The following is a 24,380-nucleotide window of genomic DNA, read 5'->3' as shown; positions in this document are numbered from 1 at the left end:
CACAGAGGCAGACACACTATAGCCCACAGAGGCAGACACAGAGCCAGACACAGAGCCAGACACACTATAGCCCACATAGCCAGACACAGAGCCAGACACAGAGCCAAACACAGAGCCAAACACACTATAGCCCACAGAGCCAGACACAGAGCCAGACACAGAGCCAGATCACACTGCAGCCCACAGAGCCAGATCACACTGCAGCCCACAGAGCCAGACACAGATCCAGACACAGAGCCAGATCCCACTGCAGCCCACAGAGCCAGAAACAAGCCAGGCTGAATCTACTGAACAAAACAAGGCTCCATTGAGAGAGTCTAACCAATGTGGAAACTCCCTGTGAAACTAATGACAGTTAGCTAGTAACACAGAGCTGGGTTTGACTTCAGCACTCTGGTTTAGAATGAATGTACAAGAGACTCATTATTCTACATTACTAACAGAAACAGACTCTCTAACCCCATAAACACCAACACACATCAAAGCCAGCTGTGCACTGGACAGGGAAATGAGGGAACCTAACTAATATTGGTATGGGAGTGAGGGTCAACTAGTGTGTGTCACCTCCACACCTGAACACTACAACACTGACACCAGTCTGCCTGCCAGTGGACGTGGCCTACATGTGAAGACAGGTCAATAAACATCATACTTCTTTCTAAAGAAGGTTGCACAACAAAACATTATCTATGGTATAATAAAATACTCTCAACTAGCTATGTTAGACTTCATTGTGTCCTTTCCTGGCAAGATGACATGGAGCACTAGAACACACCAGACCAGGAACATAGCAGACAGTGACAGTGGTGCCAGGACCAGACCAGACAGACCATAGCAGACAGTGACAGTGGTGTCTTGGTTACATGATGGCGTCAGTTCATCCCAGCCTAACTGCCAAATCACCATCTAATATCCTGCTGCATTCTTTTCACCTTGTGTTGCTGTCTGGCCCTGGTCCCAGGGGAAATGACACATCACACTGAAACACTACCTGTCTGTCTGTTATACAGTGGGGGAAAAAAGTATTTAGTCAGCCACCAATTCTGCAAGTTCTCCCACTTAAAAAGATGAGAGAGGCCTGTAATTTTCATCATAGGTACACGTCAACTATGAAAGACAAATTGAGAATTTTTTTTCCAGAAAATCACATTGTAGGATTTTTTATGAATTTATTTGCAAATTATGGTGGAAAATAAGTATTTGGTCACCTACAAACAAGCAAGATTTCTGGCTCTCACAGACCTGTAACTTCTTCTTTAAGAGGCTCCTCTGTCCTCCACTCGTTACCTGTATTAATGGCACCTGTTTGAACTTGTTATCAGTATAAAAGACACCTGTCCACAACCTCAAACAGTCACACTCCAAACTCCACTATGGCCAAGACCAAAGAGCTGTCAAAGGACACCAGAAACACAATTGTAGACCTGCACCAGGCTGGGAAGACTGAATCTGCAATAGGTAAGCAGCTTGGTTTGAAGAAATCAACTGTGGGAGCAATTATTAGGAAATGGAAGACATACAAGACCACTGATAATCTCCCTCGATCTGGGGCTCCACGCAAGATCTCACCTCGTGGGGTCAAAATGATTACAAGAACGGTTAGCAAAAATCCCAGAACCACACGGGGGGACCTAGTGAATGACCTGCAGAGAGCTGGGACCAAAATAACAAAGCCTACCATCAGTAACACACTACGCTGCCAGGGACTCAAATCCTGCAGTGCCAGACGTGTCCCCCTGCTTAAGCCAGTACATGTCCAGGCCCGTCTGAAGTTTGCTAGAGTGCATTTGGATGATCCAGAAGAGGATTGGGAGAATGTCATATGGTCAGATGAAACCAAAATATAACTTTTTGGGAAAAACTCAACTCGTCTCACCATCTAATATCCTGCTGCCTTCTTTTCACCTTGTGTTGCTGTCTGGCCCTGGTCCCAGGGGAAATGACACATCACACTGAAACACTACCTGTCTGTGTTATACAGTGGGGAAAAAAGGTATTTAGTCAGCCACCAATTGTGCAAGTTCTCCCACTTAAAAAGATGAGAGAGGACGGTAATTTTCATCATAGGTAAACGTCAACTATGACAGACAATATGAGAAAAAATAATCCAGAAAATCACATTGTAGGATTTTTAATGAATTTATTTGCAAATTATGGTGGAAAATAAGTATTTGGTCAATAACAAAAGTTTCTCAATACTTTGTTATATACCCTTTGTTGGCAATGACACAGGTCAAACGTTTTCTGTAAGTCTTCACAAGGTTTTCACACACTGTTGCTGGTATTTTGGCCCATTCCTCCATGCAGATCTCCTCTAGAGCAGTGATGTTTTGGGGCTGTCGCTGGGCAACACAGACTTTCAACTCCCTCCAAAGATTTTCTATGGGGTTGAGATCTGGAGACTGGCTAGGCCACTCCAGGACCTTGAAATGCTTCTTACGAAGCCACTCCTTCGTTGCCCGGGTGGTGTGTTTGGGATCATTGTCATGCTGAAAGACCCAGCCACGTTTCATCTTCAATGCCCTTGCTGATGGAAGGAGGTTTTCACTCAAAATCTCACGATACATGGCCCCATTCATTCTTTCCTTTACACGGATCAGTCGTCCTGGTCCCTTTGCAGAAAAACAGCCCCAAAGCATGATGTTTCCACCCCCATGCTTAACAGTAGGTATGGTGTTCTTTGGATGCAACTCAGCATTCTTTGTCCTCCAAACACGACGAGTTGAGTTTTTCCCAAAAAGTTCTATTTTGGTTTAATCTGACCATATGACATTCTCCCAATCCTCTTCTGGATCATCCAAATGCACTCTAGCAAACTTCAGACGGGCCTGGACATGTACTGGCTTAAGCAGGGGGACACGTCTGGCACTGCAGGATTTGAGTCCCTGGCGGCGTAGTGTGTTACTGATGGTAGGCTTTGTTATTTTGGTCCCAGCTCTCTGCAGGTCATTCACTAGGTCCCCCCGTGTGGTTCTGGGATTTTTGCTAACCGTTCTTGTAATCATTTTGACCCCACGAGGTGAGATCTTGCGTGGAGCCCCAGATCGAGGGAGATTATCAGTGGTCTTGTATGTCTTCCATTTCCTAATAATTGCTCCCACAGTTGATTTCTTCAAACCAAGCTGCTTACCTATTGCAGATTCAGTCTTCCCAGCCTGGTGCAGGTCTACAATTTTGTTTCTGGTGTCCTTTGACAGCTCTTTGGTCTTGGCCATAGTGGAGTTTGGAGTGTGACTGTTTGAGGTTGTGGACAGGTGTCTTTTATACTGATAACAAGTTCAAACAGGTGCCATTAATACAGGTAACGAGTGGAGGACAGAGGAGCCTCTTAAAGAAGAAGTTACAGGTCTGTGAGAGCCAGAAATCTTGCTTGTTTGTAGGTGACCAAATACTTATTTTCCACCATAATCTGCAAATAAATTCATAAAAAATCCTACAATGTGATTTTCTGGAAAAAAAAATCTCAATTTGTCTGTCATAGTTGATGTGTACCTATGATAAAATTACAGGCCTCTCTCATCTTTTTAAGTGAGAGAACTTGCACAATTGGTGGCTGACTAAATACTTTTTTTCCCCAATGTACATCACACTGTAACTGTCTGTCTGTTATACGTCACACTGTAACTGTCTGTCTGTTATACATCACACTGTAACTGTCTGTCTGTTATACATCACACTGTAACTGTCTGTCTGTCTGTTATACATCACACTGTAACTGTCTGTCTGTTATACATCACACTGTAACTGTCTGTCTGTCTGTTATACATCACACTGTAACTGTCTGTCTGTTATACATCACACTGTAACTGTCTGTCTGTTATACATTACACTGTAACTGTATGTCTGTCTGTTATACATCACACTGTAACTGTATGTCTGTCTGTTACACATCACACTGTAACTGTATGTCTGTCTGTTACACATCACACTGTAACTGTCTTTCTGTTACACATCACACTGTAACTGTCTGTCTGTTACACATCACACTGTAACTGTCTGTCTGTTATACATCACACTGTAGCTGTCTGTCTGTTATACATCACACTGTAACTGTCTGTCTGTCTGTTATACATCACACTGTAACTGTCTGTCTGTCTGTCTGTAATACATCACACTGTAACTGTCTGTCTGTTATACATCACACTGTAACTGTCTGTCTGTTATACATCACACTGTAGCTGTCTATCTGTCTGTTATACATCACACTGTAACTGTCTGTCTGTTATACATCACACTGTAACTGTCTGTCTGTCTGTTATACATCACACTGTAAATGTCTGTCTGTTATATATCACACTGTAACTGTATGTCTGTCTGTCTGTTATACATCACACTGTAACTGTCTGTCTGTCTGTCTGTTATACATCACACTGTAACTGTCTGTCTGTTATACATCACACTGTAACTGTCTGTCTGTTATACATCACACTGTAACTGTCTGTCTGTCTGTTATACATCACACTGTAACTGTCTGTCTGTCTGTTATACATCACACTGTAACTGTCTGTCTGTCTGTTACACATCACACTGTAACTGTCTGTCTGTTATACATCATACTGTAACTGTCTGTCTGTCTGTCTGTTATACATCACACTGTAACTGTCTGTCTGTTATACATCACACTGTAACTGTCTGTCTGTCTGTTATACATCACACTGTAACTGTCTGTCTGTCTGTTATACATCACACTGTAACTGTCTGTCTGTCTGTTACACATCACACTGTAACTGTCTGTCTGTTATACATCATACTGTAACTGTCTGTCTGTCTGTCTGTTATACATCACACTGTAACTGTCTGTCTGTTATACATCACACTGTAACTGTCTGTCTGTCTGTTATACATCACACTGTAACTGTCTGTCTGTTATACATCACACTGTAACTGTCTGTCTGTTATACATCACAATGTAACTGTCTGTCTGTCTGTTATACATCACACTGTAACTGTCTGTCTGTCTGTTATACATCTCACTGTAACTGTCTGTCTGTCTGTTATACATCACACTGTAACTGTCTGTTATACATCACACTGTAACTGTCTGTCTGTCTGTTGTATATCATACTGTAACTGTCTGTTTGTTATACATCACACTGTAACTGTCTGTCTGTTACACATCACACTGTAACTGTCTGTCTGTTATACATCACACTGTAACTGTCTGTCTGTCTGTTACACATCACACTGTAACTGTCTGTCTGTCACACATCACACTGTAACTGTCTGTCTGTTATACATCACACTGTAACTGTCTGTCTGTTATACATCACACTGCAACTGTCTGTCTGTCTGTTATACATCACACTGTAACTGTCTGTCTGTCTGTTATACATCACACTAACTGTCTGTCTGTCTGTTATACATCACACTGTAACTGTCTGTCTGTTATACATCACACTGTAACTGTCTGTCTGTTATACATCACAATGTAACTGTCTGTCTGTCTGTTATACATCTCACTGTAACTGTCTGTCTGTTATACATCACACTGTAACTGTCTGTTATACATCACACTGTAACTGTCTGTCTGTCTGTTGTATATCATACTGTAACCGTCTGTCTGTTATACATCACACTGTAACTGTCTGTCTGTTATACATCACACTGTAACTGTCTGTCTGTTATACATCACACTGTAACTGTCTGTCTGTCTGTTATACATCACACTGTAACTGTCTGTCTGTTATACATCACACTGTAACTGTCTGTCTGTCTGTTATACATCACACTGTAACTGTCTGTCTGTTATACATCACACTGTAACTGTCTGTCTGTTATACATTACACTGTAACTGTATGTCTGTCTGTTATACATCACACTGTAACTGTATGTCTGTCTGTTACACATCACACTGTAACTGTATGTCTGTCTGTTACACATCACACTGTAACTGTCTTTCTGTTACACATCACACTGTAACTGTCTGTCTGTTACACATCACACTGTAACTGTCTGTCTGTTATACATCACACTGTAGCTGTCTGTCTGTTATACATCACACTGTAACTGTCTGTCTGTCTGTTATACATCACACTGTAACTGTCTGTCTGTCTGTCTGTAATACATCACACTGTAACTGTCTGTCTGTTATACATCACACTGTAACTGTCTGTCTGTTATACATCACACTGTAGCTGTCTATCTGTCTGTTATACATCACACTGTAACTGTCTGTCTGTTATACATCACACTGTAACTGTCTGTCTGTCTGTTATACATCACACTGTAAATGTCTGTCTGTTATATATCACACTGTAACTGTCTGTCTGTCTGTCTGTTATACATCACACTGTAACTGTCTGTCTGTCTGTCTGTTATACATCACACTGTAACTGTCTGTCTGTTATACATCACACTGTAACTGTCTGTCTGTTATACATCACACTGTAACTGTCTGTCTGTCTGTTATACATCACACTGTAACTGTCTGTCTGTCTGTTATACATCACACTGTAACTGTCTGTCTGTCTGTTACACATCACACTGTAACTGTCTGTCTGTTATACATCATACTGTAACTGTCTGTCTGTCTGTCTGTTATACATCACACTGTAACTGTCTGTCTGTTATACATCACACTGTAACTGTCTGTCTGTCTGTTATACATCACACTGTAACTGTCTGTCTGTCTGTTATACATCACACTGTAACTGTCTGTCTGTCTGTTACACATCACACTGTAACTGTCTGTCTGTTATACATCATACTGTAACTGTCTGTCTGTCTGTCTGTTATACATCACACTGTAACTGTCTGTCTGTTATACATCACACTGTAACTGTCTGTCTGTCTGTTATACATCACACTGTAACTGTCTGTCTGTTATACATCACACTGTAACTGTCTGTCTGTTATACATCACAATGTAACTGTCTGTCTGTCTGTTATACATCACACTGTAACTGTCTGTCTGTCTGTTATACATCTCACTGTAACTGTCTGTCTGTCTGTTATACATCACACTGTAACTGTCTGTTATACATCACACTGTAACTGTCTGTCTGTCTGTTGTATATCATACTGTAACTGTCTGTTTGTTATACATCACACTGTAACTGTCTGTCTGTTACACATCACACTGTAACTGTCTGTCTGTTATACATCACACTGTAACTGTCTGTCTGTCTGTTACACATCACACTGTAACTGTCTGTCTGTCACACATCACACTGTAACTGTCTGTCTGTTATACATCACACTGTAACTGTCTGTCTGTTATACATCACACTGCAACTGTCTGTCTGTCTGTTATACATCACACTGTAACTGTCTGTCTGTCTGTTATACATCACACTAACTGTCTGTCTGTCTGTTATACATCACACTGTAACTGTCTGTCTGTTATACATCACACTGTAACTGTCTGTCTGTTATACATCACAATGTAACTGTCTGTCTGTCTGTTATACATCTCACTGTAACTGTCTGTCTGTTATACATCACACTGTAACTGTCTGTTATACATCACACTGTAACTGTCTGTCTGTCTGTTGTATATCATACTGTAACCGTCTGTCTGTTATACATCACACTGTAACTGTCTGTCTGTTACACATCACACTGTAACTGTCTGTCTGTTATACATCACACTGTAACTGTCTGTCTGTTATACATCACACTGTAACTGTCTGTCTGTCTGTTACACATCACACTGTAACTGTCTGTCTGTCTGTTATACATCACACTGTAACTGTCTGTGTGTTATACATCACACTGTAACTGTCTGTCTGTCTGTTATACATCACACTGTAACTGTCTGTCTGTTATACATCACACTGTAACTGTCTGTCTGTTATACATCACACTGTAACTGTCTGTCTGTCTGTTATACATCACACTGTAACTGTCTGTCTGTCTGTTATACATCACACTGTAACTGTCTGTCTGTCTGTTATACATCACACTGTAACTGTCTGTCTGTCTGTTATACATCACACTGTAACTGTCTGTCTGTCTGTTATACATCACACTGTAACTGTCTGTCTGTTATACATCACACTGTAACTGTCTGTCTGTTATACATCACACTGTAACTGTCTGTCAGTCTGTTATACATCACACTGTAACTGTATGTCTGTCTGTTACACATCACACTGTAACTGTCTGTCTGTTATCCATCATACTGTAACTGTATGTCTGTTACACATCACACTGTAACTGTCTGTCTGTTACACATCACACTGTAACTGTCTGTCTGTTATACATCACACTGTAACTGTATGTCTGTTAAACATCACACTGTAACTGTCTGTCTGTTATACATCACACTGTAACTGTCTGTCTGTCTGTTATACATCACACTGTAACTGTCTGTCTGTTATACATCACATGTAACTGTCTGTCTGTCTGTCTGTTGTATATCATACTGTAACTGTCTGTCTGTTATACATCACACTGTAACTGTCTGTCTGTTACACATCACACTGTAACTGTCTGTCTGTCTGTCTGTTACACGTCACACTGTAACTGTCTGTCTGTTATACATCACACTGTAACTGTCTGTCTATTATACATCACACTGTAACTGTCTGTCTGTTATACATCACACTGTAACTGTCTGTTATACATCACACTGTAACTGTCTGTCTGTTATACATCACACTGTAACTGTCTGTTATACATCACACTGTAACTCTCTGTCTGTTACACATCACACTGTAACTGTCTGTCTGTCACACATCACACTGTAACTGTCTGTCTGTTATACATCACACTGTAACTGTATGTCTGTTATATATCACACTGTAACTGTCTGTCTGTTATACATCACACTGTAACTGTCTGTCTGTTACACATCACACTGTAACTGTCTGTCTGTCACACATCACACTGTAACTGTCTGTCTGTTATACATCACACTGTAACTGTCTGTTATACATCACACTGTAACTGTCTGTCTGTCTGTTATACATCACACTGTAACTGTATGTCTGTTATACATCACACTGTAACTGTATGTCTATTATACATCACACTGTAACTGTCTGTCTGTTATACATCACACTGTAACTGTCTGTTATACATCACACTGTAACTGTCTGTCTGTTATACATCACACTGTAACTGTCTGTCTATTATACATCACACTGTAACTGTCTGTCTGTTATACATCACACTGTAACTGTCTGTTATACATCACACTGTAACTGTCTGTCTGTTATACATCACACTGTAACTGTCTGTTATACATCACACTGTAACTGTCTGTCTGTTACACATCACACTGTAACTGTCTGTCTGTCACACATCACACTGTAACTGTCTGTCTGTTATACATCACACTGTAACTGTATGTCTGTTATATATCACACTGTAACTGTCTGTCTGTTATACATCACACTGTAACTGTCTGTCTGTTATACATCACACTGTAACTGTATGTCTGTCTGTTATACATCACACTGTAACTGTCTGTCTATTATACATCACACTGTAACTGTCAGTCTGTTATACATCACACTGTAACTGTCTGTTATACATCACACTGTAACTGTCAGTCTGTTATACATCACACTGTAACTGTCTGTTATACATCACACTGTAACTGTCTGTCTGTTATACATCACACTGTAACTGTCTGTTATACATCACACTGTAACTGTCTGTCTGTTACACATCACACTGTAACTGTCTGTCTGTCACACATCACACTGTAACTGTCTGTCTGTTATACATAAAACTGTAACTGTCTGTTATACATCACACTGTAATTGTCTGTCTGTCTGTTATACATCACACTGTAACTGTCTGTCTGTCTGTTACACATCACACTGTAACTGTATGTCTGTTATACATCACACTGTAACTGTCTGTCTATTATACATCACACTGTAACTGTCTGTCTGTTATACATCACACTGTAACTGTCTGTTATACATCACACTGTAACTGTCTGTCTGTTATACATCACACTGTAACTGTCTGTCTATTATACATCACACTGTAACTGTCTGTCTGTTATACATCACACTAACTGTCTGTTATACATCACACTGTAACTGTCTGTTATACATCACACTGTAACTGTCTGTCTGTTACACATCACACTGTAACTGTCTGTCTGTCACACATCACACTGTAACTGTCTGTCTGTTATACATCACACTGTAACTGTATGTCTGTTATATATCACACTGTAACTGTCTGTCTGTTATACATCACACTGTAACTGTCTGTCTGTTATACATCACACTGTAACTGTCTGTTATACATCACACTGTAACTGTCTGTCTGTCTGTTATACATCACACTGTAACTGTCTGTTTGTCTGTTTTACATCACACTGTAACTGTCTGTCTGTTATACATCACACTGTAACTGTCTGTCTGTTATACATCACACTGTAACTGTCTGTCTGTTACACATCACACTGTAACTGTCTGTCTGTCACACATCACACTGTAACTGTCTGCCTGTCACACATCACACTGTAACTGTCTGTCTGTTATACATCACACTGTAACTGTCTGTTATACATCACACTGTAACTGTCTGTCTGTTACACATCACACTGTAACTGTCTGTCTGTCACACATCACACTGTAACTGTCTGTTATACATCACACTGTAACTGTCTGTCTGTTATACATCACACTGTAACTGTCTGTTATACATCACACTGTAACTCTCTGTCTGTTACACATCACACTGTAACTGTCTGTCTGTCTGTTATACATCACACTGTAACTGTATGTCTGTCTGTTATACATCACACTGTAACTGTCTGTCTGTCTGTTATACATCACACTGTAACTGTCTGTCTGTCTGTTATACATCACACTGTAACTGTCTGTCAGTCTGTTATACATCACACTGTAACTGTCTGTCTGTTATACATCACACTGTAACTGTCTGTCTGTTATACATCACACTGTAACTGTCTGTCAGTCTGTTACACATCACACTGTAACTGTCTGTCTGTTATCCATCACACTGTAACTGTATGTCTGTCTGTTACACATCACACTGTAACTGTCTGTCTGTTATCCATCATACTGTAACTGTATGTCTGTCTGTTATACATCACACTGTAACTGTCTGTCTGTTACACATCACACTGTAACTGTCTGTCTGTTACACATCACACTGTAACTGTCTGTCTGTTATACATCACACTGTAACTGTCTGTCTGTTATACATCACACTGTAACTGTCTGTCTGTCTGTTATACATCACACTGTAACTGTCTGTCTGTTATACATCACATGTAACTGTCTGTCTGTCTGTCTGTTGTATATCATACTGTAACTGTCTGTCTGTTATACATCACACTGTAACTGTCTGTCTGTTACACATCACACTGTAACTGTCTGTCTGTCTGTCTGTTACACGTCACACTGTAACTGTCTGTCTGTTATACATCACACTGTAACTGTCTGTCTATTATACATCACACTGTAACTGTCTGTCTGTTATACATCACACTGTAACTGTCTGTTATACATCACACTGTAACTGTCTGTCTGTTATACATCACACTGTAACTGTCTGTTATACATCACACTGTAACTGTCTGTCTGTCACACATCACACTGTAACTGTCTGTCTGTTATACATCACACTGTAACTGTATGTCTGTTATATATCACACTGTTACTGTCTGTCTGTTATACATCACACTGTAACTGTCTGTCTGTTACACATCACACTGTAACTGTCTGTCTGTCACACATCACACTGTAACTGTCTGTCTGTTATACATCACACTGTAACTGTCTGTTATACATCACACTGTAACTGTCTGTCTGTCTGTTATACATCACACTGTAACTGTCTGTCTGTCTGTTATACATCACACTGTAACTGTATGTCTGTTATACATCACACTGTAACTGTCTGTCTATTATACATCACACTGTAACTGTCTGTCTGTTATACATCACACTGTAACTGTCTGTCTGTTATACATCACACTGTAACTGTCTGTCTATTATACATCACACTGTAACTGTCTGTCTATTATACATCACACTGTAACTGTCTGTCTGTTATACATCACACTGTAACTGTCTGTTATACATCACACTGTAACTGTCTGTCTGTTACACATCACACTGTAACTGTCTGTCTGTCACACATCACACTGTAACTGTCTGTCTGTTATACATCACACTGTAACTGTATGTCTGTTATATATCACACTGTAACTGTCTGTCTGTTATACATCACACTGTAACTGTCTGTCTGTTATACATCACACTGTAACTGTCTGTCTGTTATACATCACACTGTAACTGTCTGTTATACATCACACTGTAACTGTCTGTCTGTTATACATCACACTGTAACTGTCTGTTATACATCACACTGTAACTCTCTGTCTGTTACACATCACCCTGTAACTGTCTGTCTGTCACACATCACACTGTAACTGTCTGTCTGTTATACATCACACTGTAACTGTATGTCTGTTATATATCACACTGTAACTGTCTGTCTGTTATACATCACACTGTAACTGTCTGTCTGTTACACATCACACTGTAACTGTCTGTCTGTCACACATCACACTGTAACTGTCTGTCTGTTATACATCACACTGTAACTGTCTGTTATACATCACACTGTAACTGTCTGTCTGTCTGTTATACATCACACTGTAACTGTCTGTCTGTCTGTTACACATCACACTGTAACTGTATGTCTGTTATACATCACACTGTAACTGTCTGTCTATTATACATCACACTGTAACTGTCTGTTATACATCACACTGTAACTGTCTGTTATACATCACACTGTAACTGTCTGTCTGTTACACATCACACTGTAACTGTCTGTCTGTCACACATCACACTGTAACTGTCTGTCTGTTATACATCACACTGTAACTGTATGTCTGTTATATATCACACTGTAACTGTCTGTCTGTTATACATCACACTGTAACTGTCTGTCTGTTATACATCACACTGTAACTGTCTGTTATACATCACACTGTAACTGTCTGTCTATTATACATCACACTGTAACTGTCTGTCTGTTATACATCACACTGTAACTGTCTGTCTGTTATACATCACATGTAACTGTCTGTCTGTCTGTCTGTTGTATATCATACTGTAACTGTCTGTCTGTTATACATCACACTGTAACTGTCTGTCTGTTACACATCACACTGTAACTGTCTGTCTGTCTGTCTGTTACACGTCACACTGTAACTGTCTGTCTGTTATACATCACACTGTAACTGTCTGTCTGTTATACATCACACTGTAACTGTCTGTTATACATCACACTGTAACTGTCTGTCTGTTATACATCACACTGTAACTGTCTGTTATACATCACACTGTAACTGTCTGTCTGTCACACATCACACTGTAACTGTCTGTCTGTTATACATCACACTGTAACTGTATGTCTGTTATATATCACACTGTTACTGTCTGTCTGTTATACATCACACTGTAACTGTCTGTCTGTTACACATCACACTGTAACTGTCTGTCTGTCACACATCACACTGTAACTGTCTGTCTGTTATACATCACACTGTAACTGTCTGTTATACATCACACTGTAACTGTCTGTCTGTCTGTTATACATCACACTGTAACTGTCTGTCTGTCTGTTATACATCACACTGTAACTGTATGTCTGTTATACATCACACTGTAACTGTCTGTCTATTATACATCACACTGTAACTGTCTGTCTGTTATACATCACACTGTAACTGTCTGTCTGTTATACATCACACTGTAACTGTCTGTCTATTATACATCACACTGTAACTGTCTGTCTATTATACATCACACTGTAACTGTCTGTCTGTTATACATCACACTGTAACTGTCTGTTATACATCACACTGTAACTGTCTGTCTGTTACACATCACACTGTAACTGTCTGTCTGTCACACATCACACTGTAACTGTCTGTCTGTTATACATCACACTGTAACTGTATGTCTGTTATATATCACACTGTAACTGTCTGTCTGTTATACATCACACTGTAACTGTCTGTCTGTTATACATCACACTGTAACTGTATGTCTGTCTGTTATACATCACACTGTAACTGTCTGTCTATTATACATCACACTGTAACTGTCTGTCTGTTATACATCACACTGTAACTGTCTGTTATACATCACACTGTAACTGTCTGTCTGTTATACATCACACTGTAACTGTCTGTTATACATCACACTGTAACTCTCTGTCTGTTACACATCACCCTGTAACTGTCTGTCTGTCACACATCACACTGTAACTGTCTGTCTGTTATACATCACACTGTAACTGTATGTCTGTTATATATCACACTGTAACTGTCTGTCTGTTATACATCACACTGTAACTGTCTGTCTGTTACACATCACACTGTAACTGTCTGTCTGTCACACATCACACTGTAACTGTCTGTCTGTTATACATCACACTGTAACTGTCTGTTATACATCACACTGTAACTGTCTGTCTGTCTGTTATACATCACACTGTAACTGTCTGTCTGTCTGTTACACATCACACTGTAACTGTATGTCTGTTATACATCACACTGTAACTGTCTGTCTATTATACATCACACTGTAACTGTCTGTCTGTTATACATCACACTGTAACTGTCTGTTATACATCACACTGTAACTGTCTGTTATACATCACACTGTAACTGTCTGTCTGTTACACATCACACTGTAACTGTCTGTCTGTTATACATCACACTGTAACTGTATGTCTGTTATATATCACACTGTAACTGTCTGTCTGTTATACATCACACTGTAACTGTCTGTCTGTTATACATCACACTGTAACTGTCTGTTATACATCACACTGTAACTGTCTGTCTGTCTGTTATACATCACACTGTAACTGTCTGTTTGTCTGTTTTACATCACACTGTAACTGTCTGTCTGTTATACATCACACTGTAACTGTCTGTCTGTTATACATCACACTGTAACTGTCTGTCTGTTACACATCACACTGTAACTGTCTGTCTGTCACACATCACACTGTAACTGTCTGTCTGTCACACATCACACTGTAACTGTCTGTCTGTTATACATCACACTGTAACTGTATGTCTGTTATATATCACACTGTAACTGTCTGTCTGTTATACATCACACTGTAACTGTCTGTCTGTCACACATCACACTGTAACTGTCTGTTATACATCACACTGTAACTGTCTGTCTGTTATACATCACACTGTAACTGTCTGTTATACATCACACTGTAACTCTCTGTCTGTTACACATCACACTGTAACTGTCTGTCTGTCTGTTATACATCACACTGTAACTGTCTGTCTGTCTGTTATACATCACACTGTAACTGTCTGTCTGTCTGTTATACATCACACTGTAACTGTCTGTCTGTCTGTTATACATCACACTGTAACTGTCTGTCAGTCTGTTATACATCACACTGTAACTGTCTGTCTGTTATACATCACACTGTAACTGTCTGTCTGTTATACATCACACTGTAACTGTCTGTCAGTCTGTTATACATCACACTGTAACTGTATGTCTGTCTGTTACACATCACACTGTAACTGTCTGTCTGTTATCCATCATACTGTAACTGTATGTCTGTCTGTTATACATCACACTGTAACTGTCTGTCTGTTACACATCACACTGTAACTGTCTGTCTGTTACACATCACACTGTAACTGTCTGTCTGTTATACATCACACTGTAACTGTCTGTCTGTTATACATCACACTGTAACTGTCTGTCTGTTATACATCACACTGTAACTGTCTGTCTGTCTGTTATACATCACACTGTAACTGTCTGTCTGTTATACATCACATGTAACTGTCTGTCTGTCTGTCTGTTGTATATCATACTGTAACTGTCTGTCTGTTATACATCACACTGTAACTGTCTGTCTGTCTGTCTGTTACACGTCACACTGTAACTGTCTGTCTGTTATACATCACACTGTAACTGTCTGTCTATTATACATCACACTGTAACTGTCTGTCTGTTATACATCACACTGTAACTGTCTGTTATACATCACACTGTAACTGTCTGTCTGTTATACATCACACTGTAACTGTCTGTTATACATCACACTGTAACTCTCTGTCTGTTACACATCACACTGTAACTGTCTGTCTGTCACACATCACACTGTAACTGTCTGTCTGTTATACATCACACTGTAACTGTATGTCTGTTATATATCACACTGTTACTGTCTGTCTGTTATACATCACACTGTAACTGTCTGTCTGTTACACATCACACTGTAACTGTCTGTCTGTCACACATCACACTGTAACTGTCTGTCTGTTATACATCACACTGTAACTGTCTGTTATACATCACACTGTAACTGTCTGTCTGTCTGTTATACATCACACTGTAACTGTCTGTCTGTCTGTTATACATCACACTGTAACTGTATGTCTGTTATACATCACACTGTAACTGTCTGTCTATTATACATCACACTGTAACTGTCTGTCTGTTATACATCACACTGTAACTGTCTGTCTGTTATACATCACACTGTAACTGTCTGTCTATTATACATCACACTGTAACTGTCTGTCTATTATACATCACACTGTAACTGTCTGTCTGTTATACATCACACTGTAACTGTCTGTTATACATCACACTGTAACTGTCTGTCTGTTACACATCACACTGTAACTGTCTGTCTGTCACACATCACACTGTAACTGTCTGTCTGTTATACATCACACTGTAACTGTATGTCTGTTATATATCACACTGTAACTGTCTGTCTGTTATACATCACACTGTAACTGTCTGTCTGTTATACATCACACTGTAACTGTATGTCTGTCTGTTATACATCACACTGTAACTGTCTGTCTATTATACATCACACTGTAACTGTCTGTCTGTTATACATCACACTGTAACTGTCTGTTATACATCACACTGTAACTGTCTGTCTGTTATACATCACACTGTAACTGTCTGTTATACATCACACTGTAACTCTCTGTCTGTTACACATCACCCTGTAACTGTCTGTCTGTCACACATCACACTGTAACTGTCTGTCTGTTATACATCACACTGTAACTGTATGTCTGTTATATATCACACTGTAACTGTCTGTCTGTTATACATCACACTGTAACTGTCTGTCTGTTACACATCACACTGTAACTGTCTGTCTGTCACACATCACACTGTAACTGTCTGTCTGTTATACATCACACTGTAACTGTCTGTTATACATCACACTGTAACTGTCTGTCTGTCTGTTATACATCACACTGTAACTGTCTGTCTGTCTGTTACACATCACACTGTAACTGTATGTCTGTTATACATCACACTGTAACTGTCTGTCTATTATACATCACACTGTAACTGTCTGTCTGTTATACATCACACTGTAACTGTCTGTTATACATCACACTGTAACTGTCTGTTATACATCACACTGTAACTGTCTGTCTGTTATACATCACACTGTAACTGTCTGTCTATTATACATCACACTGTAACTGTCTGTCTGTTATACATCACACTGTAACTGTCTGTTATACATCACACTGTAACTGTCTGTTATACATCACACTGTAACTGTCTGTCTGTTACACATCACACTGTAACTGTCTGTCTGTCACACATCACACTGTAACTGTCTGTCTGTTATACATCACACTGTAACTGTATGTCTGTTATATATCACACTGTAACTGTCTGTCTGTTATACATCACACTGTAACTGTCTGTCTGTTATACATCACACTGTAACTGTCTGTTATACATCACACTGTAACTGTCTGTCTGTCTGTTATACATCACACTGTAACTGTCTGTTTGTCTGTTTTACATCACACTGTAACTGTCTGTCTGTTATACATCACACTGTAACTGTCTGTCTGTTATACATCACACTGTAACTGTCTGTCTGTTACACATCACACTGTAACTGTCTGTCTGTCACACATCACACTGTAACTGTCTGTCTGTCACACATCACACTGTAACTGTCTGTCTGTTATACATCACACTGTAACTGTATGTCTGTTATATATCACACTGTAACTGTCTGTCTGTTATACATCACACTAACTGTCTGTCTGTCACACATCACACTGTAACTGTCTGTTATACATCACACTGTAACTGTCTGTCTGTTATACATCACACTGTAACTGTCTGTTATACATCACACTGTAACTCTCTGTCTGTTACACATCACACTGTAACTGTCTGTCTGTCACACATCACACTGTAACTGTCTGTCTGTCACACATCACACTGTAACTGTCTGTCTGTTATACATCACACTGTAACTGTCTGTCTGTTATACATCACACTGTAACTGTCTGTCTGTCACACATCACACTGTAACTGTCTGTCTGTTATACATCACACTGTAACTGTATGTCTGTTATACATCACACTGTAACTGTCTGTCGGTTATACATCACACTGTAACTGTCTGTCTGTTATACATCACACTGTAACTGTCTGTCTGTCTGTTATACATCACACTGTAACTGTCTGTCTGTTATAAATCACACTGTAACTGTCTGTCTGTTATACATCACACTGTAACTGTCTGTCTGTTATACATCACACTGTAACTGTCTGTCTGTCTGTTATACATCACACTGTAACTGTCTGTCTGTCTGTTATACATCACACTGTAACTGTATGTCTGTTATACATCACACTGTAACTGTCTGTCTGTCTGTTATACATCACACTGTAACTGTCTGTCTGTCTGTTATACATCACACTGTAACTGTCTGTCTGTCTGTTATATATCACACTGTAACTGGCTGTCTGTCTGTTACACATCACAATGTAACTGTCTGTTTGTCTGTCTGTCTGTTATACATCACACTGTAACTGTCTGTCTGTTATACATCACACTGTAACTGTCTGTCTGTCTGTTACACATCACACTGTAACTGTCTGTCTAGTCCTGTCTTCTGTAATAACATCTGCATTGAAATCAGTAGAACTGTCTGCATTCCTTTCAAACAACATCTCAACACAACAACGTAACCCAGCAAGTCCCATGAAACTGTCAACAGGGTAATATATCTTTCTTCATAGTGTATTTCGTCAAAATGTGTTACAATGTTGGAGTATGTTGCAGAAACTATTGCCACTCTATGTCAATAACCCAACGACGACAGCAAGACCCTAACGTAAACACAAACGACTTACAGCTAACACACCAGAACACCAACCAAAAACGGATATTTGACTATTTGACTGACAAAAAGTTCCTAAAACATAACCGAATTGTAGTTTAATAATCCCCTACAATTTAATAATCGCCTACAATGTGTACCTCTCGCTTATAACACATCGTCGTTTACATGTGCGCCATCGATGCGTAAAATGTAACAACATAGCGATAACACAGTATTACAACAGACATAACTTCGTTTTCCAAAGCGTCATACGCGATTTCCACTACAATGCTACTTACATATCTCCATTCCCTCCGGCTGGGGACCGGTGCAGTTACAAGAGCAAATGACATCAGAGTTGTTGTTGGGGCTGCCGGGCACCGTTATGTTTGGCATGGGGCTAACCGGGAAAATGGGACGCTGGTAATAACACCGGCCCGGGGAAGAGGCGCCGTGGTCGGCCCTTCAAAACTTCCAGCATGAGTCTGTCTCCGGTACCCGCTCACATTCCCTTGACGACGACATCATCCATGTTGCTACCAAGTTAAAGTAATTTGTTTTCGAGTGTACCTGCATACCATTTCTTCAGACTAGTGCATTCTCAGACAGAGTCAGTATCCAACTAGCCGTGTAGTTCCTTTCTCTCTCGGCTGTACTGGGGAAAACACCTCTCCGATCCGCTGAAGGCTGGCTTCACCGACTATGGCCCACCCCCAAACAAGGAAGCCACTCTCTTCAGCCAGACGTCCAGAAGGGGAGAGGAGAGGAGGGGAGGGTAGGGGCCACTGGGAGCAGACTGGTATCGTAGTGACAATAAGGGGGTTCGTTTATCTGGCCCGGGTTACCCCGGTGGGAGGAGTTTATATCGGGTGAAAAGTGATTGCATTGAGGGCTCCTCGCCAGGGGGCCCATGTAGGCGTGTTTTACACTGTCTGTCAGTCTGTTACACATCACACTGTAACTGTCTGTCTAGTCTTGTCTTCTGTAATAACATCTGCAACGAAATCAGTAGAACTGTCTGCATTCCATTCAAACAAAAAAAAAAAAAAAAAAAAAAAAAAAACAACATCTCAACACAGCACTGGGTGAAAGTTGATTGCATTTGTTTTGGGACCGGGCTGCCTAGAGGGCGTGAGCCAGGTGCACCATTCAAATGCCGAGTTCAAAACAACTGGGAACTCGGAACTCTCCGACTATCGACTTAAGTGCGTTCAAGACAAATGGGAACTCGGGGGAAAAAAACAAGCTCCGACTGGGAAAAATCTTTAGAACGGTCATCCAACTCGTAATTCCAACTCGGGAACTCAAGCCTCTTTCTAGAGCTACAACTTTCCGACCTGAAGATCACTGAAGTCATATTGACCTCGTATTTTTCAGAGTTCCCAGTTGTCTTGATAGCACCAAAAGCCCATGGCAAGTCAGCTCAAAACAAATAGCCCACGTTAACATATGTAGCTTAAGACACAAGGTTCATGAAATCAATAATATGCTAGTAACAGATGACATTCATATTCTGACAATCTCTGAAACTCACTTAGATAATACCTTTGATGATACAGTGGTAGCAATACAAGGTTGTAACATTTACAGAAAATACAGAAATGCCAATGGGGGCGGTGTTGTGGTCTATATTCAGAACCACATTCCTGTAAAGCTTAGAGAGGATCTCATGTTAAATACTGTTTAAGTAATATGGCTACAGGTTCACCTGCCTCACCTAAAGCCCATTCTGGTGGGAAGCTGCTATAGACCACCAAGTGCTAACAGTCAGTATCTGGATAACATGGGTGAAATGCTTGATAATATATGTGATATCAATATAGAGGTATACTTTCTGGGTGATTTAAATATTGACTGGCTATCATCAGGCTGCCCACTCAAGAGAAAGCTTCAAACTGTAACTAGTGCCTGCAACCTGGTTCAGGTTATCAATCAACCTACCAGGGTAGTTACAAACAGTACAGGAATGAAATCATCAACATGTATTGATTATATCTTTACTAATGTTGCAGAAATTTGTTTGAAAGCAGTATCCAAATCCATCGGATGTAGTGATCACAATATAGTAGCCATATCTACGAAAACCAAAGTTCCAAAGGCTGGGCCTAATATAGTGTATAAGGGGTCATACAATAAGTTTTGTAGTGATTCCTATGTTGTTGATGTGAAAAATATTTGTTGGTAATGAGGAGCAACCAGACGCTGCACTTGACACATTTATGAAATTGCTTATCCCAGTTATTAATAAGCACCCATTAAGAAAATGACTGTAAAAACTGTTAAATCCCTGTGGATTGAGGAGGAACTGAAAAATTGTATGGTTGAGAGGGATGAGGCAAAAGAGATGGCAAATAGGTCTGGCTGTACAACCGATTGGGCAACGTACTGCAAATTGAGAAATAATTTGACTAAACTGAATAAAAATAAGAAGAAACTACACTATGAAACAAAGATAAATTACATAAAGAATGATAGTAAAAAGCTTTGGAGGACCTTCAATGACATTTTGGCCAAAAAGGCAAACTCCGCTCCATCATTCATTGAATCAGATGGCTCATTCATCACAAAAGCCACTGGTATTGCCAACTACTTCAAGGACATTCAACAAGCACAGCACTTACATAAATGACTGATGATTGGCTGAGAGAAATTTATGATAAAAAGATTGTTGGGGCTGTTTTGTTAGACTTCAGTGCGGCTTTTGACATTATCGATCATAGTCTGTTGCTGGAAAAACATATATGTTATGGCTTTACACCCCCTGCTATATTGTGGATAAAGAGTTACCTGTCTAACAGAACACAGAGGGTGTTCTTTAATGGAAGCCTCTCCAACATAATCCAGGTAGAACCAGGAATTCCCCAGGGTAGCTGTCTAGGCCCCTTACTTTTTTCAATCTTTACTAACGACATGACTCTGGCTTTGAGTAAAGCCAGTGTGTCTATGTATGCGGATGACTCAACACTATACACGTCAGCTGCTACAGCAACTGAAATGACAGTAACACTAAAAAGAGCTGCAGTTAGTTTCAGAATGGGTGGCATGGAATAAGTTAGTGCTAAATATTTCAAAAACTAAAAGCATTGTATGTGGGACAAATCATTTACTAAACCCTAAACCTCAACTAAATCTTGTAATGAATGATGTGGAAATTGAGCAAGTTGAGGAGACTAAACTGCTTGGCGTAACCCTGGATTGTAAACTCTCATGGTCAAAACATATTGATACAACAGTAGCTAAGATGGGGAGAAGTCTGTCTATAATAAAGTGCTGCTCTGCATTCTTAACAGCACTACCAACAAGGCAGGTCCTACAGGCCCTAGTTTTGTCACACCTGGACTACTGTTCAGTCGTGTGGTCAGGTGACACAAAGAGGGACTTAGGAAAATTGCAATTGGCTCAGAACAGGGCAGCACGGCTGGCCCTTGGATGTACACAGAGAGCTAACATGAATAATATGCATGGCAATCTCTCCTGGCTCAAAGTGGAGGAGAGATTAACTTCATCACTACTTGTATTTGCGAGAGGTATTGACATGTTGAATGGACCGAGCTGTCTGTTTGAACTACTGGCACACAGCTCGGACACCCATGCATATCCCACAAGACATGCCACCAGAGGTCTCTTCACAGTCCCCAAGTCAAGAACAGACTATAGGAGGCACACAGTACTACATAGAGACATGACTACATGGAACTCTATTCCACGTCAAGTAACTCATGCCAGCAGTAAAATTAGATTAAAAAAACAGATAAAAATACACCTTATGGAACAGCGGGGACTGTGAAGCAACACAAACATAGACACATGCATACGATAACATACGCACTATACACACGTACACATGGATTTTGTGTTATAGATATGTGGTAGTAGAGTAGAGGCCTGAGGGCACACACTTAATATGTTGTGAAATCTGTTATGAATGGATTGTAATGTTTTTAAATGTATAACTGCCTTAATTTTGCTGGACCCCAGGAAGAGTAGCTGCTGCCTTGGCAGGAACTAATGGCTTGGCAGGAACTAATGGGGATCCATAATAAATACAAATACCTCACCACAAAACCACCACCACCACCACATCACCATCACCACTTCTCCACCACCTCACTACCATCACCTCACCACACAACCACCTCTCAATCACCACCACATCACCATCACCACTTCTCCATCACCTCACCACACAACCACCTCTCAATCACCATTTACATTACATTTACATTTTTCACCACCACATCACCATCACCACTTCTCCATCACCTCTCCATCACAACCACCTCACCACCACCCCCACTATCACCACCACCACTTCTCCATCACCTCACAACACAACCACCTCTCCACCACTACCACTACCACCACCATTACCTCACCACCACCACCTCACCAGAAAACCACCTCTCCACCATTACCTCACCACCACACCACCACCTCACCAGAAAACCACCTCTCCACCACCACCACCACAAAACTACCTCACCACCACCTCACCACAAAACCACCTCACCACCACACCAGAAAACCACCTCACCACCTCACCACCACCACCACCTGACCAGAAATCCACCTCACCACCACCACCACCTGACCAGAAAACCACCACCACCACCTCACCAGAAAACCACACCACCACCACCTCCTCCTCCTCACCTCTTCTGTACATAACTACAGTCGTAACATGCTTATAAAAGCCGCCTCCGTGAGTTCAAATACTCTTTAGAGTTCAGCAGGTACTCACACTCAGACCATAAAAAGGAAAAACCTCAAATTCTCTGCAAAATGAGTCACTTTCATTTCCATCCCTAACTCAGTTGTGAAGTTCAGCTGAGATGTCTGTGTTGTCTGCCCGGCGACAGAGTCCACTGGATCTGATTGGCCCGTGGGTCTGCAGGTGGAGGAACGGACGGCACTGCTGAACTGTGGGTCTCTCTCTCCCTCCCTCCCTCCCTCCCTCCCACTCTCTCCCCTCCTGTCCCCTCCCTCCCTCCCTCTCTCCCTCGTTGTCCTCTCTCTCTCTCAGAGGAACGGATGGCACTGCTGAGCTGTCTCCCTCCCTCCCTCCCTCTCTCTCTCTCTCTCTCTCTCTCTCTCTCTCCCTCCCTCCCTCCCTCCCTCCCCCTCGTTGTCCTCTCTCTCTCTCTCTCTCTCTCTCTCTCTCAGAGCAGCAGTTTAACCAGCCAGTAACAGAGCGAGAAAGGCTTGTTGTCCTCCCCAGCAGTAGAAAAACAACAGGGGGGTACGATCGGTGGGGTAAGA

The 24,380-nt window shown here is 40.7% G+C and overlaps 1 protein-coding gene across 1 annotated transcript in view; it reads right to left on the bottom strand.

The window, feature by feature from the left end:
- LOC311108682 (low-density lipoprotein receptor class A domain-containing protein 4-like) overlaps positions 1-19,814 on the bottom strand; it is a gene marked incomplete at its 3' end in the record, with an annotated part of 46,754 nt that extends 26,940 nt beyond the window's left edge. The window contains exon 1 of the mRNA XM_084151392.1: positions 19,421-19,814. Within this exon, the coding sequence (XP_084007518.1) occupies positions 19,421-19,517 (97 nt within the window). The 5' untranslated portion in view covers positions 19,518-19,814. The remainder of the gene's footprint in view (positions 1-19,420) is intronic.
- Positions 19,815-24,380: the final 4,566 nt, after the last annotated feature.

This window comes from Coregonus lavaretus (genome assembly GCF_964263955.1).
Source record: "Coregonus lavaretus genome assembly, chromosome: 3".
NCBI lineage: Eukaryota > Metazoa > Chordata > Actinopteri > Salmoniformes > Salmonidae > Coregonus > Coregonus lavaretus.
This window is presented reverse-complemented; position numbering and strand designations above follow the sequence as displayed.